The 22,459-nt window shown below is 43.7% G+C and overlaps 1 protein-coding gene, 1 long non-coding RNA gene and 1 other non-coding gene across 47 annotated transcripts in view; 1 reads left to right on the forward strand and 2 right to left on the reverse strand.

Moving 5' to 3' along the window:
* Nucleotides 1-1,191: 1,191 nt before the first annotated feature.
* Nucleotides 1,192-4,594, reverse strand: LOC116653459 (uncharacterized). The gene is made up of 2 exons (XR_014946424.1): nt 4,021-4,594; nt 1,192-3,270 (listed from the first exon to the last, which is right to left on the reverse strand). It is a non-coding gene; the product is annotated as an uncharacterized LOC116653459 (long non-coding RNA).
* On the reverse strand, nt 4,258-4,330 carry TRNAA-AGC (transfer RNA alanine (anticodon AGC)). Its single transcript has one exon. It is a non-coding gene; the product is annotated as a tRNA-Ala (tRNA).
* A 222-nt stretch (nt 4,595-4,816) lies between the features above and the next one.
* PPP6R3 (protein phosphatase 6 regulatory subunit 3) overlaps nt 4,817-22,459 on the forward strand; it is a 70,451-nt gene continuing 52,808 nt past the window's right edge. For 23 of the 45 annotated variants that reach the window (XR_004307609.2, XR_014946367.1, XR_014946369.1 and 20 more), the window contains exons 1-5: nt 4,817-4,903; nt 13,184-13,347; nt 17,616-17,742; nt 20,594-20,826; nt 22,122-22,308. Coding sequence is in view for 2 of the 45 variants with exons in the window: in XM_015863790.3 (XP_015719276.2) it covers nt 17,731-17,742; nt 20,594-20,826; nt 22,122-22,308 (432 nt within the window). In the remaining 43 variants the exon portion in view is untranslated. Of the gene's footprint in view, nt 4,904-13,183; nt 13,348-15,961; nt 16,291-17,615; nt 17,743-20,593; nt 20,827-22,121; nt 22,309-22,459 lie in introns of all 45 variants that reach the window. The other 22 variants (XR_014946385.1, XR_014946393.1, XR_014946388.1 and 19 more) reach the window with 5 other exon arrangements.

Below are 22,459 nucleotides of genomic sequence, written 5' to 3' on the forward strand. Positions count from 1 at the left end.
ACTGGTGTTAAAATGATACTGGCTTTTCAAAGCAACACTCATTGACTGCTTCACAGCAATAGCACAGGGGTCTCTGAGAGAAAGCCATGTCTGTAGAGAAGGGAAACTTGAGGAATGAACCACAGAACAGATGGGGTTGGTGGGGTCCTGTGGGTCCACGTGGCACAACCCCTGCTCCAGCAGGGACAGCCAGTGCAGGGTGCCCAGCATTTTCCTTGTTGGACTTCGTGCCATGGCTGATCACCCAGACCCCCTTTCTTTCTATCTAGATCCCTTCCTAGTGTCATGCATGCCACTGACAGCAGTGCAGCATGGGGAAAGATCCGCTCCTGCTCCCCTGCTCCTCTCCTTGGCCCTGGCCCGCTGCTGAGGAAGGGAGGCCATGCTGGGCCTGTGGGCTGGGGTGCCAGGTGCCCCAGGACCTTCTTGCTTGTAGGGGCCTAGCTGGCTTTGGCGATGCAACTGGGGTGCCCTTCTGTGGCAAAGATAGAGAACTGCAGCCCTCTTTCAGTCTCCTTTGTGCAAACACCTCACCATGTAGGTTTGCAGTGGGTGGGAGAGCCACAGGCTGAGCTCCTTGGAAGGACTGAGGTGTGGCAGATGCCCACAGAGAGGGGAGGAAAGAAAGGGTTAAAGCACAGAGGGAGGGACGAGGCTACAGCTAGCAGATGTCTGGGGCTGAAAAGTAGGTCACCTATTTCTGCTGGGGGGGTGGGATTTGAAAATCGACATCCATGTGCAAACAAAGCCAAGTAGCACATCAAGGAGTAGAACTGAAGGCTGGAGCCTGGCAGAGATCCTCTGAGGACACCAGTCTGCACATCAGAAACTGCTATTAATTAAGATTATCTTTTCAAAATTACTTTATCTGCATGCACACATTTAGCTCTTGTTGATGCCTTTGCCACAGAGTCCATGGAAGACCGTCACTCCTGAGGCTGTGGTCCTTGGTGTGCGTGTCTCTCTCTTTCCTAATGTAAAAAGGGTTAAATACAACTGCCCAAGCAGGTCATGAGATCTCTGTAAAGCATTGTCTGTCTCAGAGGTTGGAACTGTACATAGATAAATGTGATTGCTTACACATTTTAGGAACCTAATTCAGGCACTCCTAATCATGTACATACACCACACAGATGGGGACGGCAGGCTGGGAGAGATAGGAAGAGCTGGGACAAAGCAAAGCAAGTTAATCTGCAGAAAGTGGATTTCTCTGGACAAGTCATTTGGTAATGATTTTATTCAGAAAAAAATTTAAAAAAATAAAAAATTGAGGAAGAATTCAGACTGGTGTAAAAGCAGCCACTCTGAGCCGTTCCGATTCTAGGTCTCTGTCATATACTGATTGCTCTTGACACGCCATTATCATAGAAGTATTTGGCTCACTGCAATGCAAGAGATCTTTCAGGCTTAAAAAACAAATCTGGGAGAGAGAACTTTACAGCAAAAATGGCATGGAATTGATGAGGCAATTATTCCCTCGTTCACAAGTACCCCTGGGTGAGCCAGTCTATTCTGATCATCTCTCTGTCCCCTGCTTCAGTTTCACAGAAATACAAAGTCAGTACTTACTGGGCAGTTATATCTTAGCTGGTCAGGAAGTGATTCAATCTGTGTGCCTTTATTTTCCTAAGAGAAGTACCATGGAGGTAATTTCTCCACCTTGTTTTTCCTCTGTGCTTGTTTAATCAGCTTAGCTATTAAAAGATAACAAGGGTTTAGGACTATCATTAGCCTGGAGTGGTCATGTGGCTGTACTGGTAATTAGCACTGCTGTTGAACTCAGCATTGTTTAATAGGTAACTATAAAAACAGTACCACTACATTGCTACAGAAGCAAGAAAAAGTGAAGTTCCTCGGTTCTCCAATCTGCATCCATTTATTTGCTTGCTTTCTTATCTTGTTTATCTTCTGTGATATTAGCATCTATACTCAAATCGTTTAACTGCTTGAAAAGGCATTAAGACCCTACAGTCTAAAATTGCACTCCTGCAACATTTCTGCTGAGCTGCCCCATAAGCTTTCAGGTACCAGGTATCAGGGAAGGCCCTGAAGGGGGTCAGGTATCTCCAGTCTGAACCTGAACACAGGAACTCTGTACTGCTTGGATTGTGTCCCCAGGAGTGCCATTCAGTCAATATCCTGAGCCCCCTGGGCATCCTCCCAAGGTATTGGGCTCTTCACAACTCTCTTTGGTTACGTTTGCTTTTGAAGCACTGCTGGAAGAAGAAGTGAAGATGGGTGCTCCTCATACATAACAGTCTAGTGTTCATCTCATCCAGTGGAGTCTACAGGGCAACATTCTCCCATTCCCTTCTTTGCCCCTGGACATTAACAGTTTGCTTCAAAGGGCTAAAGAGCATTGCAAACCATAACCTCAGGAACTAGGGAGAGAGAGAGGGGAGGAGATAAGCTAGGACATCCTGTATAAATCTATCTGACATCTGTATAGTTTCTAGCTCTGGAAACAGTGGATTCACAAAACTTCAGGAATCCTACATGTGGTTACTGTGCGTCACAATTCTGTAACAATAATGCTTTGCTGGAGTGCAAAGGATGCAAGCAGAAAAGAAACATTGAAGTGGTACTGTGGAGAGGACTTTGATGTAAAGTAAAGGAATGGTCCAAGAAGTATAAAGCCTTCAAGGTAAGAAAATTCGTGCACTGTGCAATTGCTTGCTTCTGCAAAGTCCTGGCTTTGCTCAGCAAAGAAGTTATTTGGGCCCTGGCCTAACTGATGAACTACTTTGTGATCCACAGCCAGGAAGACCAACCTTAATGCAAGATTGCATTGCTTCTTTCCATGGATATATTGCTTGCATTGTCTGCTGCTCTATAAATTTTCCTATCAGCAGGGGTAAGGTAAGCATAAATATCACTGAGGCTATCAGGAATGAGAAGATAAAAGTTTATGCTTTACACTTTATACATGGAACTTCAGATCCTGAAGGGAAAATGCCAGGCTTCCCATGTTGAAATAACGGGTTTTCGTGACTGTACATTGCAACAAGACATGCATCTTTGGCAGATTTAATTTATGGGCAATTTGGGTCAGATGATGCCCACGTGGATGTCCATATGTCCTTCAAGGTTAATCTATAGGCACGTTGACCAAATTTGACTAAATGAAAAAAGGTCTGAAATCTCCACAGTAAAGCTGTATGTATTTCCCAGAGGTTGGTGTGGAGGGGCAAAATGGAGTCCATGAGCCAGCACCAAGATGGCAGGATGGTTTGCAGGGTTTCTTGGGTTCAATGCGGTGCGCACTGTCTCCTGTTGAAAGAGTAAAGGTGGGGGAAAGCGTTACAGGAGATAGGGAACTGAAATTACTGTGGGAGGGGAAAACATAGGGGACAGAGTACATGATGGTTGGACGCTGTACTTATTTCTGCAGCTTACAGTATAACTAGTTTTATTACCGGGGCCTAATTTGGTGTCTGATGTTAATAATTAATATAACTGGGTCTTCCCCTGCTCCCCAGCATTTCTAATGAGCAGCATTTGCTTTTTAGCTTTATAGTTAGGCCTCATTGCCTCAGGAATCTTCTCACTGTTGTTGCCTTCCGTGATCCCAGAACGGCCTTTTCCATTGGGGGATGGCGTGGAGGTCCCACCCCAGTCCCCAGCAGCTTTTGCTTAGAAATGCTAATAGGATCAGCGTTGGAAACGAGATTAAAAGACCGAACTTGAACATTTTGTTTCAACTAAATGGATTAACTCGTGGGGTTTGGTGCAGCCAAGCATCCACGTTCCCCCTCAGCAGCAAAACCATGAAGTCGTTGTTCAGAAATGCTTCTTCCTTCCCCTTAAAGCTACTTAGTTTTCATAATGCTGATAAGCCTTTGGCCTAAATCATTAACATTCTTCGAAGGTTCTTTTTTTTCCCCTCTCTCACCCTGTGAGGAGGATAAAGGGGTTTGTGAGGGTTATGGCTAAATCTGGTTGTTGGCTCAGCTGGCCTTGCTCTACTAGTCGTTACTTTGTTGTTGAATTAACACATAGACAAGAGTGGCGGTCCCGCACCCCAATGCTGGAAGGGCCACGAGCTGAGCTGGTTGGGCCGGTTGCGAAGTAGAGCTTGTCTCCCAGGGAGTGCCCTGTGTAGGGTGAGCACAAGAAAACACACAATATTTAAAGCCTTGCTTTTTCTATCCTAGACACAGCCGCGTCCCAAAACGAAAACAGAGAGCTCCACGCTGCAATTTACTTTGGGGTTAAAACAAGCTCTCTGGGCTCGAGGAAAGAAAATAATCCCTGCGCTGGAGAATGCGGGCATCGATCCCGCTACCTCTCGCATGCTAAGCGAGCGCTCTACCATTTGAGCTAATTCCCCACTGCGCAGCCTCCGCTCTCCGCGCCTCCCCACACGGGCTCCCCCGCCCCCCTTGTTGTCAGGCAGTTTGGCGCCGTGCTTGTGCACAGCGGCCAATGCGGACAGCGCCCCTCCCGCCATGCGCCGCGGCTCCGGATTGGACAGAGAGAGTTTATTATTTTTTAAGAGGCTTCCGCTCTTCCGATTGGGCGATGGAAACGCCCGTCACGGTGACGTGTCCTGTTGCTAAGTGGGGAAGGTGGGATGAGAGGTGCGCCCTTCTCGTGCGCCGATTGGCTAGAAAGAAATCGACGGCCCGCCTCCATCCCCGCTTAAGCCTGTAGGAGCATTCTGACTGGGTGACTGACAGCGAGGATACTGCCAATGAGAGGCCGAGCCGCGCACGCCACCCAATAGGAAAGGGGCGGGGCGGTGCCGGGGCGCTATGATTGGCAGGCGGGGCGGAGGGAGAGGAGGGCTCGCAGGCGCTGATATGTCCGCCATCTTGGAGCGTAGGTGATGGTGGCGAGCGGTGGCTTTCCCGCCTGAGCGGAGGCAGCGCGGGGCCTGTGGCGGGGTGACGCTGTGTCCGAGGTACGTTGTGTGCAGCGGCGCCGCGACCTTCCTCCGCCACAGCTCCGGGGGGCGCAGGCCGCGCTCGGGGCCTTCCCGCGGCGGCGTGGGCCTGGCGCCTGCCCCCTCCGCGCGGGGGCTCCGCGGGGTCGGAGCCCGGCGGGACCGCGTGGGCCGGCCCGTATCGGCCCCGAGCCCGGGCCGTGCCGGGCTGCGGGTATGGGGGGCAGCCGGGCTGGGCGCGGCGGGGAGGGCCCAGGGCCGCCGCCTCGGGCCCTTCGGTGGGGCTCAGAACTGCTGGGCGCCCGCGGAGGGGCGGTGCTGGTTCGGAGCAGCGAGCGCCGCCGGCTGGGGCGGAGCGGAGGGCCCTGCGATACGGTGCGGTACGGTGCGGTACGGTGCGGTGCTCCCGGGACAGGCCGAGTGCTGCTCCGTGCCGCCAGCAGTCACTTGTGTGGGTACCGCTTACAGAACTTCTGAGCCTCTGTGATAAGCCTGGATCACATCACTGATGGCTAACTTTGCTTTTACTTCTTCAAAATCACTATATTCCTATAAGAATGCTGCTATTGTTTTTTTTTTTAAATTAATTATTTTTATTCATTATTATTATTATTACTTTTTGTTAGAACTTGCTGGGAACGCGGCACTATTGATTTATCTGTTGCTAAATACACCTGGCAAAACCCAACTTTGAACCTGCTGCTTGTTTTTGTGTTGCTTTAGTAGTTAGAAACTTCTGTGAGCGTAAGGGGGAGTTGGTTGGTGTTGCAGCCTTGTGACATAAGCGCAGGTGGAGCTGAGGTCAGGGGATTCTCTCCACCAATGTGACATAAGGAGCAACACGCCTATTCGTGCTATCCCAAAGTTCTGGGCGGAGGAATATAGAAAGCTTAAGGGGGATGTAGAAGCTTTAGGAAACCTTCCTGGAGAGGGATTGCTTAAAAATGAAAGGTTGTATCGCGGGTTGTGATACTGTTTAGGTAGACAGTGTCATAAGTGGGATGGGTGTAAATGTACTCTTGGCTGTTTAGATGTGGTGGTGGCTTTTTTTTTTGTTTAAATGCTGAATATTAAGCAGGTTTAATCTATGATAGGATCGTACAAGTGAACTGCACAAATACCCGGCACCTTTCTTCTTATTATTAGTCGTGAACAGCTCAAATCCGCTATTTCAGTGATCTTGCTGGAATACCCAAGTTTGATAAACTGCTACATGGTTTCAGTACAGCACATATGAGCCCTATTGCTTAGCTCTGCCTTACTTCTTTGTGCTCCCGTGGGGAGGCACGCAGGAGCCTTTATTATGCAAATCTAAAAGAACAATACAGAATTATGTTTCCAATATACAGCTTCTAAACGAGACCCCATGCAGATGTGGTATACAACCAGCATGTGAAGTTCTTAACAGCTTAATATTCCATTACGGAATGAAGGATATTAATTAGTTTGTGTGTGCATCTTATTGCTTGCAAACTGTTTGCTGTGCTGCTGTTGATTTGATACAGTGAGGAAATCTGGCTGTTTCCTTCCGAGCGCTTACTTCTTGCACTTAACAGAGGTGATGCTATAGACAGGACACCAAGCGGAGTGAATCAGACGATGATCTCAGGGTGAACTTCAATTAACTTGAATAGAAATTCTCCCATATTACAGCAGAAAATGATGTGTGTAACATTAACAGATGGTTAGAGAGTGAACTCTAGTGCCGTGGCACAACAGCTTTGCTTCTGTGCTCAGCTTAAGCTTGGGGTGCACATACTGTGCTGTGCTGTACTACGCAGCTGGCTCTGAAGCAACCAGTGTGTGACTGAAACCTAAGGAGAGGGATGCTGTGCTGAGCTCACTGGTGGTGTTCCCTTTCTCTAAACTGATGATGTCCTCTTTTGTCCAAGTGCTAAAAGGCTCTGTAGTATTTATTTAGCTCCGCAGGCAGTTAAGCAAATTGCTTTGTATCACTGTATTATTTCATCTACTGGTTTCAGTGTTGCAGCACTGGACGCAGTATCTTTGTAGCAGTGGATTTGTGTGTTCCTATGAGTTCATTCATGGCCTTTAGAAGCTGAGATGGAAATACAGCCTCTGTGGGCAGCGGAGGCCTGTTTCTGTAGTAAGGTGGGATGTCACACCATGTGGCATTGAGTTCTGGTGGTCATGTAGCATTTTCAACTGTGACCCTCAAGGTTTCCATATATTGTGTCACATGGCAGGTTTAGGATGGTGTGTTTCTCAAAGCAGGCGATGCATCTGAATTGACACAAGTAGATACATCTGATAGTACTTCTCTAGAGTAAGACAAGAGCCATGGTTTTTGGCAAAGCTTCCCATGGTAATAAAACACATAGGGATAGATGAAGTTGGAGGAGAAGAGCAAAGGACTCGAAGCCATTTAGTGATTGGGTTCAGTTCTGGTGTTTAGGGTGTTGGGGAAGTCTGGAAGATTAAGCAGAAAGTACAGAGAGAGTCTGAATGCTGAAAGCTTTGCATGTCACATGGAAGCGTTTTGGTGATGTGTCAATGTTCCGGCATCTGTTGTAGAAACCATATGCTACTAAGCAACTGAAGTTAAATGTTTTTCTACTCTTGGGTATTACATACAGCTCTATAGCTGGTTTGGGATGTTTTTTAGGAATCTGGATGGACTGAAGTTTCTTTTTGCTGTTTCCTCAGTATCATAGGATTGTTACAGTTAGAAAAGACCTTTAAGATCGTGTAGTCCAGCTGGGACTCCATGTGGTCCTTCCCTAATCCTGTTAAGGAGACCTGTCAGTTCCTCTCCTGTGAGGCTTAAAAACCTGGAGCACTGGGTGGCAGCATCTGTGCCACCTGCTGTAGGAGAGAGTACCTGAATGGCTTTGGCATGGAGCTGTATGGACTGTGGAGCTGTGGTATGTGATCTGACAGTGGACGTTGTCTCTCCTTCTGAATGTAACCAAACAGACTGAGAATATTCTCTCGACAGTACTGGGAACCTGTTGTTACACGGGAGCGAGGGACTGAGTAAGAGACTGGAGGTATTTGGGGTGTGTTGGTGGAGTGCTTAAAGGAGAACATATATGAAATGTATAGTGAGGATTTGGTTAAGATGGAAGTGTGGTGTGAAGGGCAGCAGATTTTAATTCAAAACCAAAAAAGCTACATGTATATGAAAGCAGGAACTGCCTGATGCTGAGACTTGCGGGTTGGTTTCCTTGGAGAAACACCTAGGAACTTTCCTATTTAATTTTGGATGAGGTGATTCCAAGCATTTATACATACGCTGTTACACATCTGTGAGGAGATGGAGTGTGTGCCCTAGTGGTCTCTTTTCTGTGTCCATTGGGTCTTCTGGAAACAGCTCTGAAAGGCTGTAGGTTGGCTCCTGTTGGTTGCACCAGAAGATACTTGTAAAAGCATGGAAAACTCCAAAGCCTTTTTATGGAGACTTTGGTCCTGGGTGAGGCTCTGTGGAAGGGCCACCTGAAGCATTCACATTGTTAATAGCTCTCAAGTGAATCCTAGGCAGCTTTTATCCCTGCTGCACGCTGGTGTTGTCCCCACTTTCAGTTTGAGCAGTGTGAGAGCAGAAAGCAGGGGAGCAGTGGATGTTTCTGTTGGTCTGGCATGCTACAGATTGCTGTTATTGCAGTGCTACTTGTGCAGTGGGAGGGGTATCAGCTGCTGCCTGCTCAGGGTGGATGTCTGCATCTTTATACCAGAGTACTTACACACTTAGCATCTCTAGCTAAAACTTTTTCCTGTGAAACACCTTGTAACCTTACCTTTAAAATAGGCGTAGGGCTCTCTTGGTGTTCTCTTCATACTGATGAGGTGGTACTTTAGTCTGTCTCGTATTTAGAATGCTCAGCTGGAATCTTTGCCTTTTGTCACTGCCTTGGCAGACTTGCCATGTAGCCTGTAATTAGCAAGCGAGCCCATCAGGAACACCTAGTGAATTACATTTGTTTGACAAGTTCAGCTGCTGGCACCAAACATCTTGGGGGTGGGGGGGGGGGGGATGGAAATAAAGATGGAAAGTCTAGAGACAACAGAAGCGAGGCCATAGCAGTGGAAGACCCAGTTCTGGGCAGGTGGGTTTCCTGCTGAAGTTGTGACTTGCAGCTCCAGCAAACCAATTTGCTTTCATTTTTGTTGCATTCCAGATGGAAACCTTTGAAAACTGCCAAAGCACAGAAGTTGCATTCCTTACCTCCCATGGTCTGTCTTTGTGCCCTTCTGGCTGACATGAAGGCTGGGTTTAGTGCTCCTCATGGCGCTGACTTGGGGCTAACAGCACTTTGGCTAAGCTTTTTCCATCCCGTGAGTGGCAGCTGTAGAAGTTGTACTGAGCTGTGTATGAAGTAGTGAGTGCTTCCTTTTGGCTGGGACAAGCTTGTGTTCATCAAACGCATCTTTGTGTGCTTGATGCCGATGATGGGCTTTTTGTTACTCGAACCCACCTTTTACTTAACAGCAAAAAGGAGCTGTGTGGTGAGCACTGTATTTAAATGAAATTTATCCGAGTCTCCCTGAAATAACGGAGGTGGTAAAGATGTGTCTGTAATTCTTCAGCTTCCTTGTGTTCTGGATGAAGGCTCCAAGAGTCGCAATCCAAGAACTTAATACTGCTGTAATACCAGTACGAGGGGGCTGGGGGCTGAACTGAAAACTTTGCTCTTTCTCAACCTATTACACTGTTCGATTGCATTTGTTTCTCAGTAGATGTGCCAGGTACTGTTTTCCTGCTTATTAATATGATTTTGCTGGTGGATGGGAACAAATGCTTTTTCTTTTGGTCTGTTCCATTGTGCCCTCCTGCTGTGCTTATACACCCCAAACAGAACCTTGGTGTGGCTGAATCTCTCAGCTGCCACCGTGTTTATGTTTCCTTGTTGAATGGATACATTGGAGTAACTTTATTTTGTCCTGTTGATAAATGTGCAAGTGGAGAGGCTGCAGTAATAAGCATAGAGGGGACCTAAGTTTTGGTACATGAAGTCAAGATTAGGAATCCTTTTCCTCAAGTGTAAGTTGAAGTCAAGGACTTATTTTAACCTACTTGAATTACAGATTAAAAGAAGAAATATCTTCAGTTGTTCTTTTCATGCTGCACACTCCAAATTGCGCTGTAGGGATTCCAGCCTTCAGTTTGAAAAGCAAAACATGTTTGTTTGTGATATGACATGTTAGCCTGGCTATGTGTATGGAACGGGTTGATTAGTTCTGTCCTTACAACATGTGGTAGCACAGAAATTCAAGATAACATATTTAGGGGCTCAGCTTTTGCTTTATGAAAAGGGCAGTCTTCCCTGACACCTTGAAAATGTGCAGCTGTCAGAATGTATCTTAATGGTTCTCTCAGCCTCAGTATGAAGAAAAGCAGGAACATTTTGCCCACAGTCTGTTCACTAGTGAAGTTTGGGTAGTCTGTAATGTGAGTGGGGAGGTCCAGGAACCTGTAGTGACAGCAAAGAGTCAAATGAGGAGGAAGTACATGGCAGACAACTGTGGGTTTAATTTTTAGGGCGTTAACTTAAGTCCATTCTAATTCTGGCAGTAGCAATAGCTGAGGGGAACTTCGAGAGGCAGAGCAGTGCTGGGCTCCGAGAGGCTGTTGCCAGCTTCCATTTCTGAACTGCAAACGTTATTAAGTGAGCATTTTAACAAGACTGACATGTTGCATACAAAGAAAACTTGTAGGACTTGCTTATTCTGCCCGTCCAGGAGGGCACTCTTTGCTGACCTCGTTTGAAGTTACTGAAGCAAGCAGCTTTCTTCTACCTCTGTTTTTTCACATACCTCGAAACTTGACTTGCATCCAACTTTCAAGGTCTAATCAACAAGGTGAAAAGGAGGATGAACTTGTTTGTCTGAGCAGTTAAAGGTTGTCCAGATTAAGCGGGTATGTTTACATTATGCACTGCAATGCCATGGAGGAACCGTGCAAGCCAATTATGCATAGGCTTTTATATTGACAGTGTGCCATGCCAGGTACTCACAGAGGGTCGGAAAGCTGTGTGGGCAGTTGTGCTCATGAAGGCGAGCAAAGTGTAGGTCTGAGTGGCTGTAGTGTAGCAAAGTGTCTGACACAGCTGTGTTGTTGTCTGTTAACGCTGCTTCTGCTACTACCTTACTATGAAAAAAAAAAGTTTCCTGTTGCCTGGTTCTGGTAAACACATTCAAACAAAGAGCCTTCTCATCCCTTCCGTGCTTGTTTTCAGCAGTGTCCCCGCTGGTTGGGGCAGCGTGAGGCAGAGGAAGTGAGACACTGACACAGCTCTAGTGCAGCCATGGTGCCAAATATCATTGATTTTTATTTACTTTTTTCTGTTGTCTTTCAAGTCTAATAACTGGTGGTTCACAAACATCAAGCCCCCCACCCTTGTTGCGAGCACCAACTGAAACAGAAAGGAATAAATGTGTAAAGACTCCTGCTCGAATTCACATACATGTGTCTCCTTAAGTTAGGATCTTCTCCTTTAGTGTTCAGACTAAAAACCTGTATGACCTCAGCAGTAGATTAGCAGTAGTGATGTTTTTTCCCCATTTCTGAGGAAGCAGTGCAGGAATTCAGGAGCTATGCTGCAAATTGCCATCTGGTTGGTTGGGAGAATAGAACCACTGCTGAATTGTTTCTCCAATCATAGATATCTTACTCTTGTCATCAGCTGCAGGAAAGCTTTCACGCTACAGTCTTAATGCAACTTAAAGTCGCGTGATTAGGAACAGGGATGGAAGAGATGCATCCTGGTAGGTACCGGGTTACCCTGTTCCTTGGCCTTGCAGACCCTGGTGACTGGCAAACCCTGTGAGCTACTTCAGCATGTGGATTTAAAAATAAATCCAACCCAAACCACAACCCTCTTTCCTTGCTTCTCACAGTAACCTCAGCTGTCACCTCCTAAAGTGTGTTTTCACTTTGAAGTGGCTTACTTCAGTTGTGGTGTCAAGGTGAGACCATACTGAGTGGATAGTGTTGGGACTGCTGGCTTCAATGTGATTCGGGGAGAGGAAGAGATATTCCTGATTAAATTCTATAGTAAACTGTAGTATACTAGTGTTCTAGTGAGGACATATTTGGATTCTCTCCATCAGATGTTTGGAGGGGTTTGCTAAAGAAATGATGATGATACTATTCAGTCTCCTAAATGATTTTGCACTGTTCTGCTTTGAGCGTTAACATTTAGTAGTTTCCTGTTGCAGGATGGTAGCTTCACTGTGGAAGATTTCTGGGGTAATAAGCTGGTGGGAAAAGGGGGAAAATGCACTTGATATCTTGTATGCTCACACTTTAGACACACTGAATACCCACCGCCTCACTGTGCTGACATCCACTGTTGTGTCTCTGTAACCTCAGTGAATGTCAGTAGGTGTAGTTTCCTCCTGGTGGAGGAATTCAGTGACACACCTTTGCTCCATCTGCACTTCCATGTCAGACGCCATTTTGTCATGCTCTGCTGCCATCTGCCACACAGCAACAAAATGGAATGGAATAGTGATGGGAAGGTTCAACCTTTACTGCTACAGCACCACCATCTGCCTCTGGTGCTTTGGGCCAACATCATAAAGTAGTGTTACTTTCAGAGCAGCCCTCCTATTATTTTAAGGAAAGAAAGTGTGTTTTTTCCCCTCTCTCCATGTGCATGCATTTGAAAACCAGAAATGGCAACCAAGAAGATTTGGGTGAAGCAAAGAAAATTCAGCCCACTTGTTTACTTTTTCTGCTCTAGTAAGTCACTTGGCTCACAAGGGATTGGCAGATCTACTTGACATTTGGACCTGAAGATCTTGGGATGAAAAACATGCTTGACCTTTGAAAGTATTCTGGTCAATGTATTATGCTGACCTTCAGTTCATGTGTACGTTGGTTACTAAAATAGCCTTAGAGAAGGCTGGATTTAATGTTTGTGTATGTCAGGGCCTGGAATCTCCGTGCCGTTGTGCGTGAAATAGAGGAGTGATGGCTTCTGGTTCCAGCGCTGTTGGGAGGTACCAAATAACATGGTACTGCAAGCAAAACTTCCTAGCCCTGAAGTGAATCAATAAAAAAGTACCATCCAGAGCACATTCATTGGGCGACTGTAACTGAAATGTAAATGCTACTTTGAGTTCAGAAAGAATTCCAAGAATTCCTTCCAACCCAAACCACTCTGTGAATGTATTTTTCTTGCATATATTTAGGTTGATGGAGTTGTTTCCTCCTTCAGCTCGTGTGCCTTATTGCCTGCAAAGCAACACTTTGTGTTCGTGCAGTTGTTGAACTACTGAACCGAGAGCCTGTTAACAACACTAAATTATAAAATGTCTTTTTTGTCGTTGTAGGAAGAAATCTGCTTCATCTAATTCAATCCTAATTCAGTCCTGCTAATCTGCTAATACTGTAGATTGAAAGATTTTTGCTGTTGCCAGGATACCCTGTAATGGGAAGGAGCCTGAGAGAGTACAAATTCTGTTGTTTAAATTTTGTTAAAGCTTTTGTTTAACAGGTAAGAAATGTTGCTATTAAACTTCATCTATAGCAGTATACTTAGCTTCGGCATCTATAAAGCCTCAGATTAAACTTTAAGTTATTCCTAAATGCTTTAACTTTGTCTCTTGTCTTCACTAAAAGCTTATTTACCTGCTTTTCCTTTTTCCGCAGGTCAGGCTTTGTGGCCATTCTTTTCCTTTCAGCCTTTCTTTTTTCCCAACAACTTTACAGACAGCTGTTTTTCACTTGGTCTTTTGCTTTTATTTTATTTCTTAGCCCCTGTTCCACCTCTTCTTTTCAGTCTTAGTTGACCCTTGAGGCTCATTCTAGACATGCTGTTGTGGTTATTCTATTTGTTTTGCAGAGAACATGTTTTAAAGTGTTTTGATTTTGTGCCTGGAAGTGTATCAGCTGCCCAACCTCCCATTCTTTGAGTTTCAAAGAGTTTCAAAGCAAATGTGTTCATGCATTGACATACGTTAGGTACAAAACATTTTTGGCGCTATAGGTTCTCATATTGGAGTACAGTAATCCTGTCTTCTGCAGCCTCATTTTTTGTATCAGACTGAATGCTGCAGAGTAAAACCTGCCTTCTATGTAGGTATGCATTATGTAGCAGTCTTGGTATAATATTGCTGAACCATCTGTTCTTCTCAGTACATAAATAACCTAATTTCCATTTTGAAAATAATGGGAAGAGTTCAAAATACTGAGGATCTAACTGAATTCCCTGACCAATTGATACTTTACATTTGTAAATGTTTGGCTGCTGGAGTGAAGATAGTAGAAAATGATTCTATTGCGTTTGTGTAGGGGGAGGCCAATGTCTCATTTGTAGTTGCAGGTAACAAGAACATACATTTATTAACGATTAATTAACCAGTGGTTTGCCATAGTGTAGGAATCACCAAGGCTACGCTGGTTGCTTGGTTTCAAACTGTTCTTGTAACTTGATTGTGAAGTGTAGATTTTTTTGTCAGACAGTTACGACCTCAGGAATTTGGAGGTATCACTGTCGTCAAGTCAATGTGAACTGTTCTGGAAGTTCTTCTGTACTTCATCATAGCAATTGACCACTGGGACACTCAGTCAGTAGACGTCTGTAGGTGTGCACGTGATGGGTGTATATTATCTATACTGTGTAAAAACACACATATTTGTAGCTCTGAGCTAGATGTAAGGGCAGCCAGTGGGAGTATGGAATGGTAAGTGTGAAAGAGATGTCACTTCTGCCTCAATTTGTAGCTGCTCTACAACTGACACAGGCCCCTCCTTTGGGAAGTGAAGAGAAGGTACTTACTGTTTAGTAAATAGAGAATGAAAGTCATCCCTCTTTATTAGATAATTTCCCTTCAGACTGGGAGCTGGAGACAGCTGTTTGAGAGTGTTAGGAAAATGGTTGTTTTCTTGCTGTTTGCAAACATGGTTTTTCTTCTAGTCGAGAAAGGACTGCCAGGTAGGCACATCTCTCAAGTGTGCAGTTAGCTAAGGGCTTTCATTTCAGGAGTATCCATGCTGTAAATGTGTGCAGGCTGGAGTCAGTTGTATCCAGTAGTACATTGTTAAACTGTAAAATAGTTAATGCATGTGCTGAATTTTTTCTGTTGTGTTCCCAAACACACTTTAGCTACACAGGAGTTGTTGATAGTACTTGGGAGGAGCAGTGTGTTGTTTTGGTATGGAAGTGGAATTCTACCTGGTGTTTAAAACACTGAACTGTCACTGGGTTATCTGCAAGGAATGTTCCCCTGCAGTCCCTGTATCTTAGAGCTCAATGATGGTAGGAACTTAGTCATATGATTCCACCCGTGTTTAAGAAATGCAGGAACTGTCTCACAAAAACACTGCTGTGTTAAAGCTTTTATTTTAGTTTGTGATCGCTAGGTGTGATACAGTGCAATTGAATCTAGGATTTAGAACAGTAGTTGCTGTCTTAGCAGTTTAAGAAGTAGCCACTAGAGTGTATTGTCTGTCAGTGTTCATGACTGCTATTTCTGTCTCTCTCTCCACTTTTTTTCAGGGGCAGACTTTTGCTTAGTTTTACTTTGAAGAGATTGTAAATTGCCAGTATCAAAGTAAGGGCTTTATGAATGCCAGTGTAGTATCTGATCAATGTTCACTGTTTTGGGCAGAAATAAGTTGGAAACTAATGAAGTGTACTTAACCAATAGGAATTTTGGGGACCTGGCGGAAGGACATGCCTAGCATTTTAAAGAAGCCACTTGCTGTTAAAAGTCTTTGAAATGTTGCCAAATTCTCATGGTGTTATCATTAAAAGATGCTGTTTCTCTCATTACTTCCCCTGAGCGTGCTCACCTGTTTGGTTTTTTGAAGGCAGTTCATTGTTTGCACTGAAAATGCTTTATGGAAGTACTGAGGAATTAGACATGGTTGAGTAACGTTGGCGATGCCAAGGATTACGTTTGTGGCTCCTCTCCTTGCATCCAGTGATGAAGTTGCCTTCTGTCAGCTGCTGCCTGAGAGTGGGAAAATCCTGTTTTATTGAAATATCCTGCTTAACTTAGGATATGTTTGATCATAGGAAAGTTGTTGGGTTTTTTTGGTGCAAAAGTAATTGATTTTTATTTTTATTTTTTTTTTCCCTCTGTGCTCTTGAACTCTATATGAAGAAAACAGTGTTGTGGAAGGAAGTTGTGTTCTCAGTTCGGTACTTGGCAACACAATCCTTACTACTCTGTGTAGCACTTCTTAGGGTCTCAAAACACTGCAGCAGCTTCAGCTTGACACCCGATGCACTTGAAGATTCTCCTGTGCAATTGTGTAGTGCTGCAAAGACTTGTGAATTTCTGATGGAAGCTCTGGGTTTTTGCTTTTAACACATTCGGCTGTCAAGTGAAACATCGTACCTGAAACATCATCCTTCTAGTTCTGTTTGTGTGCTGGTTTAGATGGCCCAATGTGCTTGAAGCTACCACAAGTATGAGCTACCATGCTGGAGGTAACTCCTGGTTAAAGATTCACCTGTGTAAGCTGTATAGAAGTCCAGAACTTAAATGAGCAGGTCACCCAAATAGTCTTAAAGAAGTGTGTGTTGTAAAGAGATTCAAGACAGGAGACAGTCCCCAGAATTATCCTTGTAGAGGCATATCTGTCTAGGATTTATGTTCATTTTGTAGACTGGGAACAGCAAACAGCGATACAAGCTTTCAGGAAAGCTGTTTGACTGCTATATCTATTGGAGACTATGGAGAATCTTGTTTTAATTACATCCACAGGTTTTGTTCTCATGGAGATCTCAGCTGAGCATTTTGGCCTTGAGGCAGCCCATCTAGTTCCTGTGGAGCAAAATACATCGTGGTTTTCTTCATCTGTAGTAGACAAAAGATGTAAAAGGTTTGGGGAAGGTGCATTTGTAAGCTTTATTTCCTCTCTAAGCACTCAGTTATGAATTTCAGTTATCTGTGGCTCAGAAGAGTGAAGAATTTCATCAGTTTATCAAAAGGCTTTCTTTTGCTCCAGATTTTAAGGCAGGTACTAACTAAATGGAGTGTTATTTCCCAATTCGTTTAGAGAAGAATCTGTTACAGTATTAACTGCAGGAAAAAGGTCAGGTTTTTGTTTTGGTCGCAAATGCTACATAGTAACTTTGGTTGTTGCAACTTGTATCAGGTTGGTGTGAACTATCTAAGGCAATCTTAAATCGGAAGTTTCCTGGTCTTGCTTGCTGGGAGCTTTCAGAGAGCAGGGCAGGGGAAGCTGACTAAGTGTTACGGGAGAAGAAAGTACCTGCAACAACTTTGCCATCATTAATACGATTTTTTTTCCACATCCAGGAGTTTTTAGTGTAGTCCCAGAGTATCTAAAGTGCTGTTCTGATTTGTCAGTATTTTCCATCTGTTGTTGAATCAATGCTGTGGTTTTGCTGCTGGTATCAGAGTTGAAGTTGAGTAATAGAGCCCACCTGACCTTTGGAGTGGATTGTGAATTAGCAGATAGTGAAATTTGGTGAGAAGCACAGGTGGAAGGTTCCTCCTCCTGATCAGTAGACGTACGTTCTGATTCTCTGCTACTCTTAATCAGACTCAAGTTTGAAAGAGCATGAAAATAACTGAGGACTGGTTAGGTTTGGGGGGAGAGGGTGTTAAAGTAGGCTATGTTTCTGTAGCTCTTTTGAGCAAACTTGCTTTTTGTACCTTCCATTCAGAACTGTGATGAGCTGTTCTTAGATTATCGTCAGTTCTAACACTTGATAAAATCATCTTTGGGGTTCCTGGAATTCCTCACTTGCACATTTTATGGTGTTTATTTTTCCTTGTTCCAAAGGACCTGGGCTCCTGTTGAACAGTGATGGAATAATCTCTGGCCGGCACCTGACATGCTGGGAGAGCATCCTTAAAAGAGCTTGCCTGGGAGACAGTGTGGGAAATAACGCAGTAACATGTTCGCAGTAGTATGCCTCTTTTTATTTGTTGTTGCTGTTTTCTGTTGAATTTCTCTTGAAATGAGTAACTCGAGAAGTGCACTGAAGCTACTGAAATGAGCTTTAATCAGTTCACAGGGATTTCTGTCTGGAATTAGCATTGGTTGGTAGTGGTTACTTGCAAAGATGCTACTTTCACTAAGTGGGGCAAGGGGAGGGATTTGATCTACTTATTAGAGGCTTAAGGAAGAAAATATTCTGTGCCTTTAATATTGCACTACTTTAATTACTCCCAGTGAGTCTGTGCGTAGCCCAAATAATCCATAAGCCAATGTTTTTAATAACTCTGTGTAATTTGATTTAAGATGACATAAAATCAAGTGCTTTTGACATTTGCTCATAAGATTTATTTTCTTCAGAAATTATTTGTATTTTTTTATCCACTTAATCACTGCATGGACTCTCAATGATTGTGATACTGATACTGCAATTAAATCTATCTGTACTTCTTCTAGAATGATTTTTTTCACTCCTGTAAGTTTAAATGGGAAGCTGTGTAATCTGAGGGCAGTTATTTATGCTCTAAAACTCCTGACAAAATCCTAAGCAAAGTGAGGCAGTACGAAGTGATCAGCACATAATTAATGCAACAGGGCAAACCTTAAAAGCAATTGAAACATCACTGTAGTGAGTATACCAGGCTTATTCTGATCTTTAAGCTAAGAGTTGGAAGTCTTGCTAATGAGGTTTTGCTAGATGTATGGATTTCTCAGTACTTTAGTGGGTGAGGTGACAAAATTTGACACCTCATTTTGAGTAGCAATGGTAGGCATGCTAAATCCATTTAAACTTATGCAGTGAACACTTAATGATGTCTGAATAGAACAGTTCTTATAGAAGAGACCTTCAAAAGATCATCTGCTCCAACTACCTGACCACTTCAGGGCTAACCAAAGGGTTAAAGAAATGAGGGCATGGTTCAAATGCCTCTTGAAGGTTGACAGGCACCACCTGTCATCCACCACCCCTGTTCCAGTGTTTGAACACTCACGGTAATGAATTTGTTCTTAACGTCCATGTCAAACAGTATTTCCAGAAGGATGCTGTGAGGGATGGTATCAAAGGCCTGATTAAAATTCAGACTGATGTCCACTGCTTTCCTTTCATCCCCCAAGTGGACCTTAGCATTGAATGTGGTCAAAGTAGTAAAGCAAGACTTTTTCTTCATGAACACACATTGTGCCTGATCATAGCTTTATTCTTCAACTGACTTTCAGTCACAATGAGGGTGATCATCTCTGAAGCTTCTGCAGGTGCTGAGGCTGGACTAAAGGGGCAGCAGTTTACTGGGACTTCTCTCATGCCCCTTTTTGCATTTTGGCTCTCATGCTGGCAAACTTCCACTTAGCAGAGACCCCCAAGGCTTTTGGTAAATTGTTGAGAGGGGTCCAGCTGTAGCGTCTGTTTTACTCCCTCTGGGTGAATCCTGTCAGGCCCCATGGACTTCTGTTGAGCTGATCCATTGGTCCCTTGAAATTTCAGTGACCACAGTTCGAAAGACACTGCTTCCCTAATTACGGTCTTATATTTCTGAGGACCGGGCAGCCCAAGATCTATCATTATTGAAGACAGGTGAAAAAAAGAATTGAATGCCTCAGTCCTTTCCTCAGCCTTCCTTGTTAGATGGCCGTCTATTTACCCTTCAGTTTATATAAGAATCTATATAAGAAGTAACTAATGTAAGAATTTAGTGTATATAAGAACATTTGTTTTAAATGTAGGTTACCATAAGAATTTATATGCCAAAGGCGTGGTTTGATTGTGGTAGATAAATTTGCACCTTCTTCATATATAACTGCAGCTTGTAAAAGTGTTCTTGCTCAAATAGTACTGCTCACCTACATTCTCTGCATTAACCTCATGTCCTTGCAGCTAATACTTTCACTAATTTTCACCATTAATTATTAAACCTTCACGCTTGGAAGACAGCTACTAAAGGAGCAAAAAGAGGTTTTTCTTTTATTTGAGCACTGCTTAAAACCATGCTGCTTCTAGCTGTAGGGGAAAAGCCGTTCTTATTGATCTCTAGCATCTCTTTCAATCCATCTGCACAAATTCTGCATTCGTACAAGACTAGTTGATGTTCTGTCTTGCAACTGCTTGCAGGTTGTCTTAGAGAAACAGAATGAACGCGGAGGTGCTCAAAGCCTTTCTGTAAGGAGAGGTTAAACTGCTCATGCCTATATTAGTCTTCCTTAGTGCTTACTGGGGATGCTGTCCTTTCAGACAGATGCATAAGAAATTTTACTGTCCCTTGTTCTGCCCCTCCTTGTTTCATGTTTGCGGAGGGGAGGTACAGTGAAACAGTAGGCCTTGCACTGAAATTAGCTCCAGTGCTTTTGGTGCGTGCTGCCCGCAAATTAAATGGTTATAATTCTTGTACCTTTGGAGGTATTCTTTTCAGTGGCAGAGGTAGCACTCTAATATGCTAATGCTTTGCCTGTTTTATTGTCTACCAGATCTAGTCATTGCTGAGCAGGTAGCTGTGAATTTGTGAATTGGGGGTGTAGATCCGAAACAGAGTGGCAAGAGGAAACATGTAGGTGAAAACCCCAGAGCTGAATAACTTTCAGTCTCAAAATATTGGCAATTGCTGAAGGTGTAAAACGTGCTACAGAACATTCAATCTTCTCTAATCGAATATGATTTTGTAGCTCTGTGATGGTCTTTAAGCATCTGCTGCTGCATATTTTTGAAGTTCTAGAATGCTTCTCTGTGTGCAGATGCCTTTGGGGATTAGAAGCTATGAGGTAGTACTGTGAATTGTTTCTGCATAACTACACGTGTGAAACTAATGCTTTGTGTATGTTCTTTTATCCAGACCAGCATGTTTTGGAAATTTGATCTCCATTCGTCATCCCACATAGATACACTTCTAGAGAGAGAAGATGTAACACTGAAGGAGTTGATGGATGAAGAGGACGTCCTGCAGGAATGCAAGGCTCAGAATCGCAAACTTATTGAGTTTCTGTTGAAGTCAGAATGCTTGGAAGACTTGGTTTCATTCATCATCGAAGAACCACCTCAAGACATGGATGAAAAAATACGATACAAGTAGGAGAATTTCTAGGGGGTTGAGGAAGTTGGGAATGTAGAAAGAGAGGTGACATACTTCAGTGTTAATCTGGTAGTATATGTGCATTTCTGCACGGTGTTCTTTAGTACAATGTTGTTTGAGCTCATTTTCAAGTGGCTCGTGGAACTTTTATTTAAGTCATTCTAATGTTCGCATGTTTTCTGAGCAGGAGCCCCTCAAACAGGTGCTGCCCAAAAGAAATGCTAAATGAAATAATCAGAACCTAGATGAAAAAGCTTTCATTTCTTCTTATGTGATGAAAGGTAGTTGAGTGAAAACCTGTGTTTGCATAATTTAGTTTGGAGCTTAGCCTTGTTATATTAATGCTTAGTAAGCTGTTTTGGGGATGCATTTAAGAAAGTCTGCAGCACTTCTTGGAAGAATTTGCCAGCCACTTGATTGCGAGTGTTTTCCTTTGCAGAGCTAGAACTGTTAGAACTGAGCACGGCCATCATTCTTGCTGGTCATCTCTTACTGGTTTGTTGAGAAGGTTCAAACTCAACATTCAATCTAGCAATTTAAAGTTTTTCTGCCAATTTTGACCTCTTTTAGGGTTGTCTGTGCAGAAAGCTGCCATTTCTTAAAGTAGAAGGCAAAACTTAATGTGAAATAGAAATGCTGCAACTAAGAGATTACTCTCTTTCTGACAAACCAGACCTCCTGTATTTCTAGCAGACTTTGAAATAGCAGATATCTTATGCTTATAAGCTTTACTCTCGTGGCGCTATTGTAACTGTCTTTAGTATGAGCGGAGTCTAGAAGTGTAGTTCAGGTTACTGAGTAATTAAGCTAAGAGACCATCAAACCCAATAGTTTCCTGTATTTGAAAGTGCTAACTAGTTTTATAGGCTTTATCGGACATGAGGTAGTTTAGTGAGACTACACAGTTGCAATAGATGTAGAGAGATTAATCCTGAAACTTTTGGCTTTGACTTTTTTAGTGTAAGCCTCGTTATTAGAAAGGGGCAAACCCACTGCTCCCTCTCAGGTATCAGTCTGCTGTTATCAGCCTACTTAATTTCTTGGCAGCTAGTGTTTTCCTCTTCAACTGAAGGTCATAGCAGTCTATTTTCTAAATGAGAGAACACAGCTTGTAGCTGAGTGTACAGTTATGTTATCTTGCAGTTATTTGCTTTTTTGTAATTAGTGCAGAGTGATCATGCTTGAAAAATTGGTCTTAGTAGAAGCCCTGTTAGGTTCTGATTGGATATGTATTTCTTTGAAGTATTGAATGGCTGATGGATTGTGTACACACTTCTTACCTTTTTCGCAGGTATCCAAACATATCCTGTGAGCTGCTTACTTCAGATGTCTCACAGATCAATGATAGGCTGGGAGAAGAAGAATCTTTACTCATGAAACTGTACAGCTTCCTCTTAAATGAATCTCCTCTAAACCCTTTACTCGCCAGTTTCTTCAGCAAGGTGCTAAGTATTCTCATAAGCAGAAAACCAGAACAGGTAAATGCTTGAAAACGTTAAGGTTTTGCTGTTGAGGTTTTGCTGTATTCCACTTTGCTTCCTGACGTGAGTGTGGGGGAACCTCATACAGAAAAAGCTAGTCTTGAAAGGAAGCCCAAGATGTGCATGTAGATGGGTTCATCTTGCACCT

This window comes from Coturnix japonica, chromosome 5 (genome assembly GCF_054131305.1).
Source record: "Coturnix japonica strain WE chromosome 5, WE-NBRP24, whole genome shotgun sequence".
Classification (NCBI taxonomy): Eukaryota; Metazoa; Chordata; class Aves; order Galliformes; family Phasianidae; genus Coturnix; species Coturnix japonica.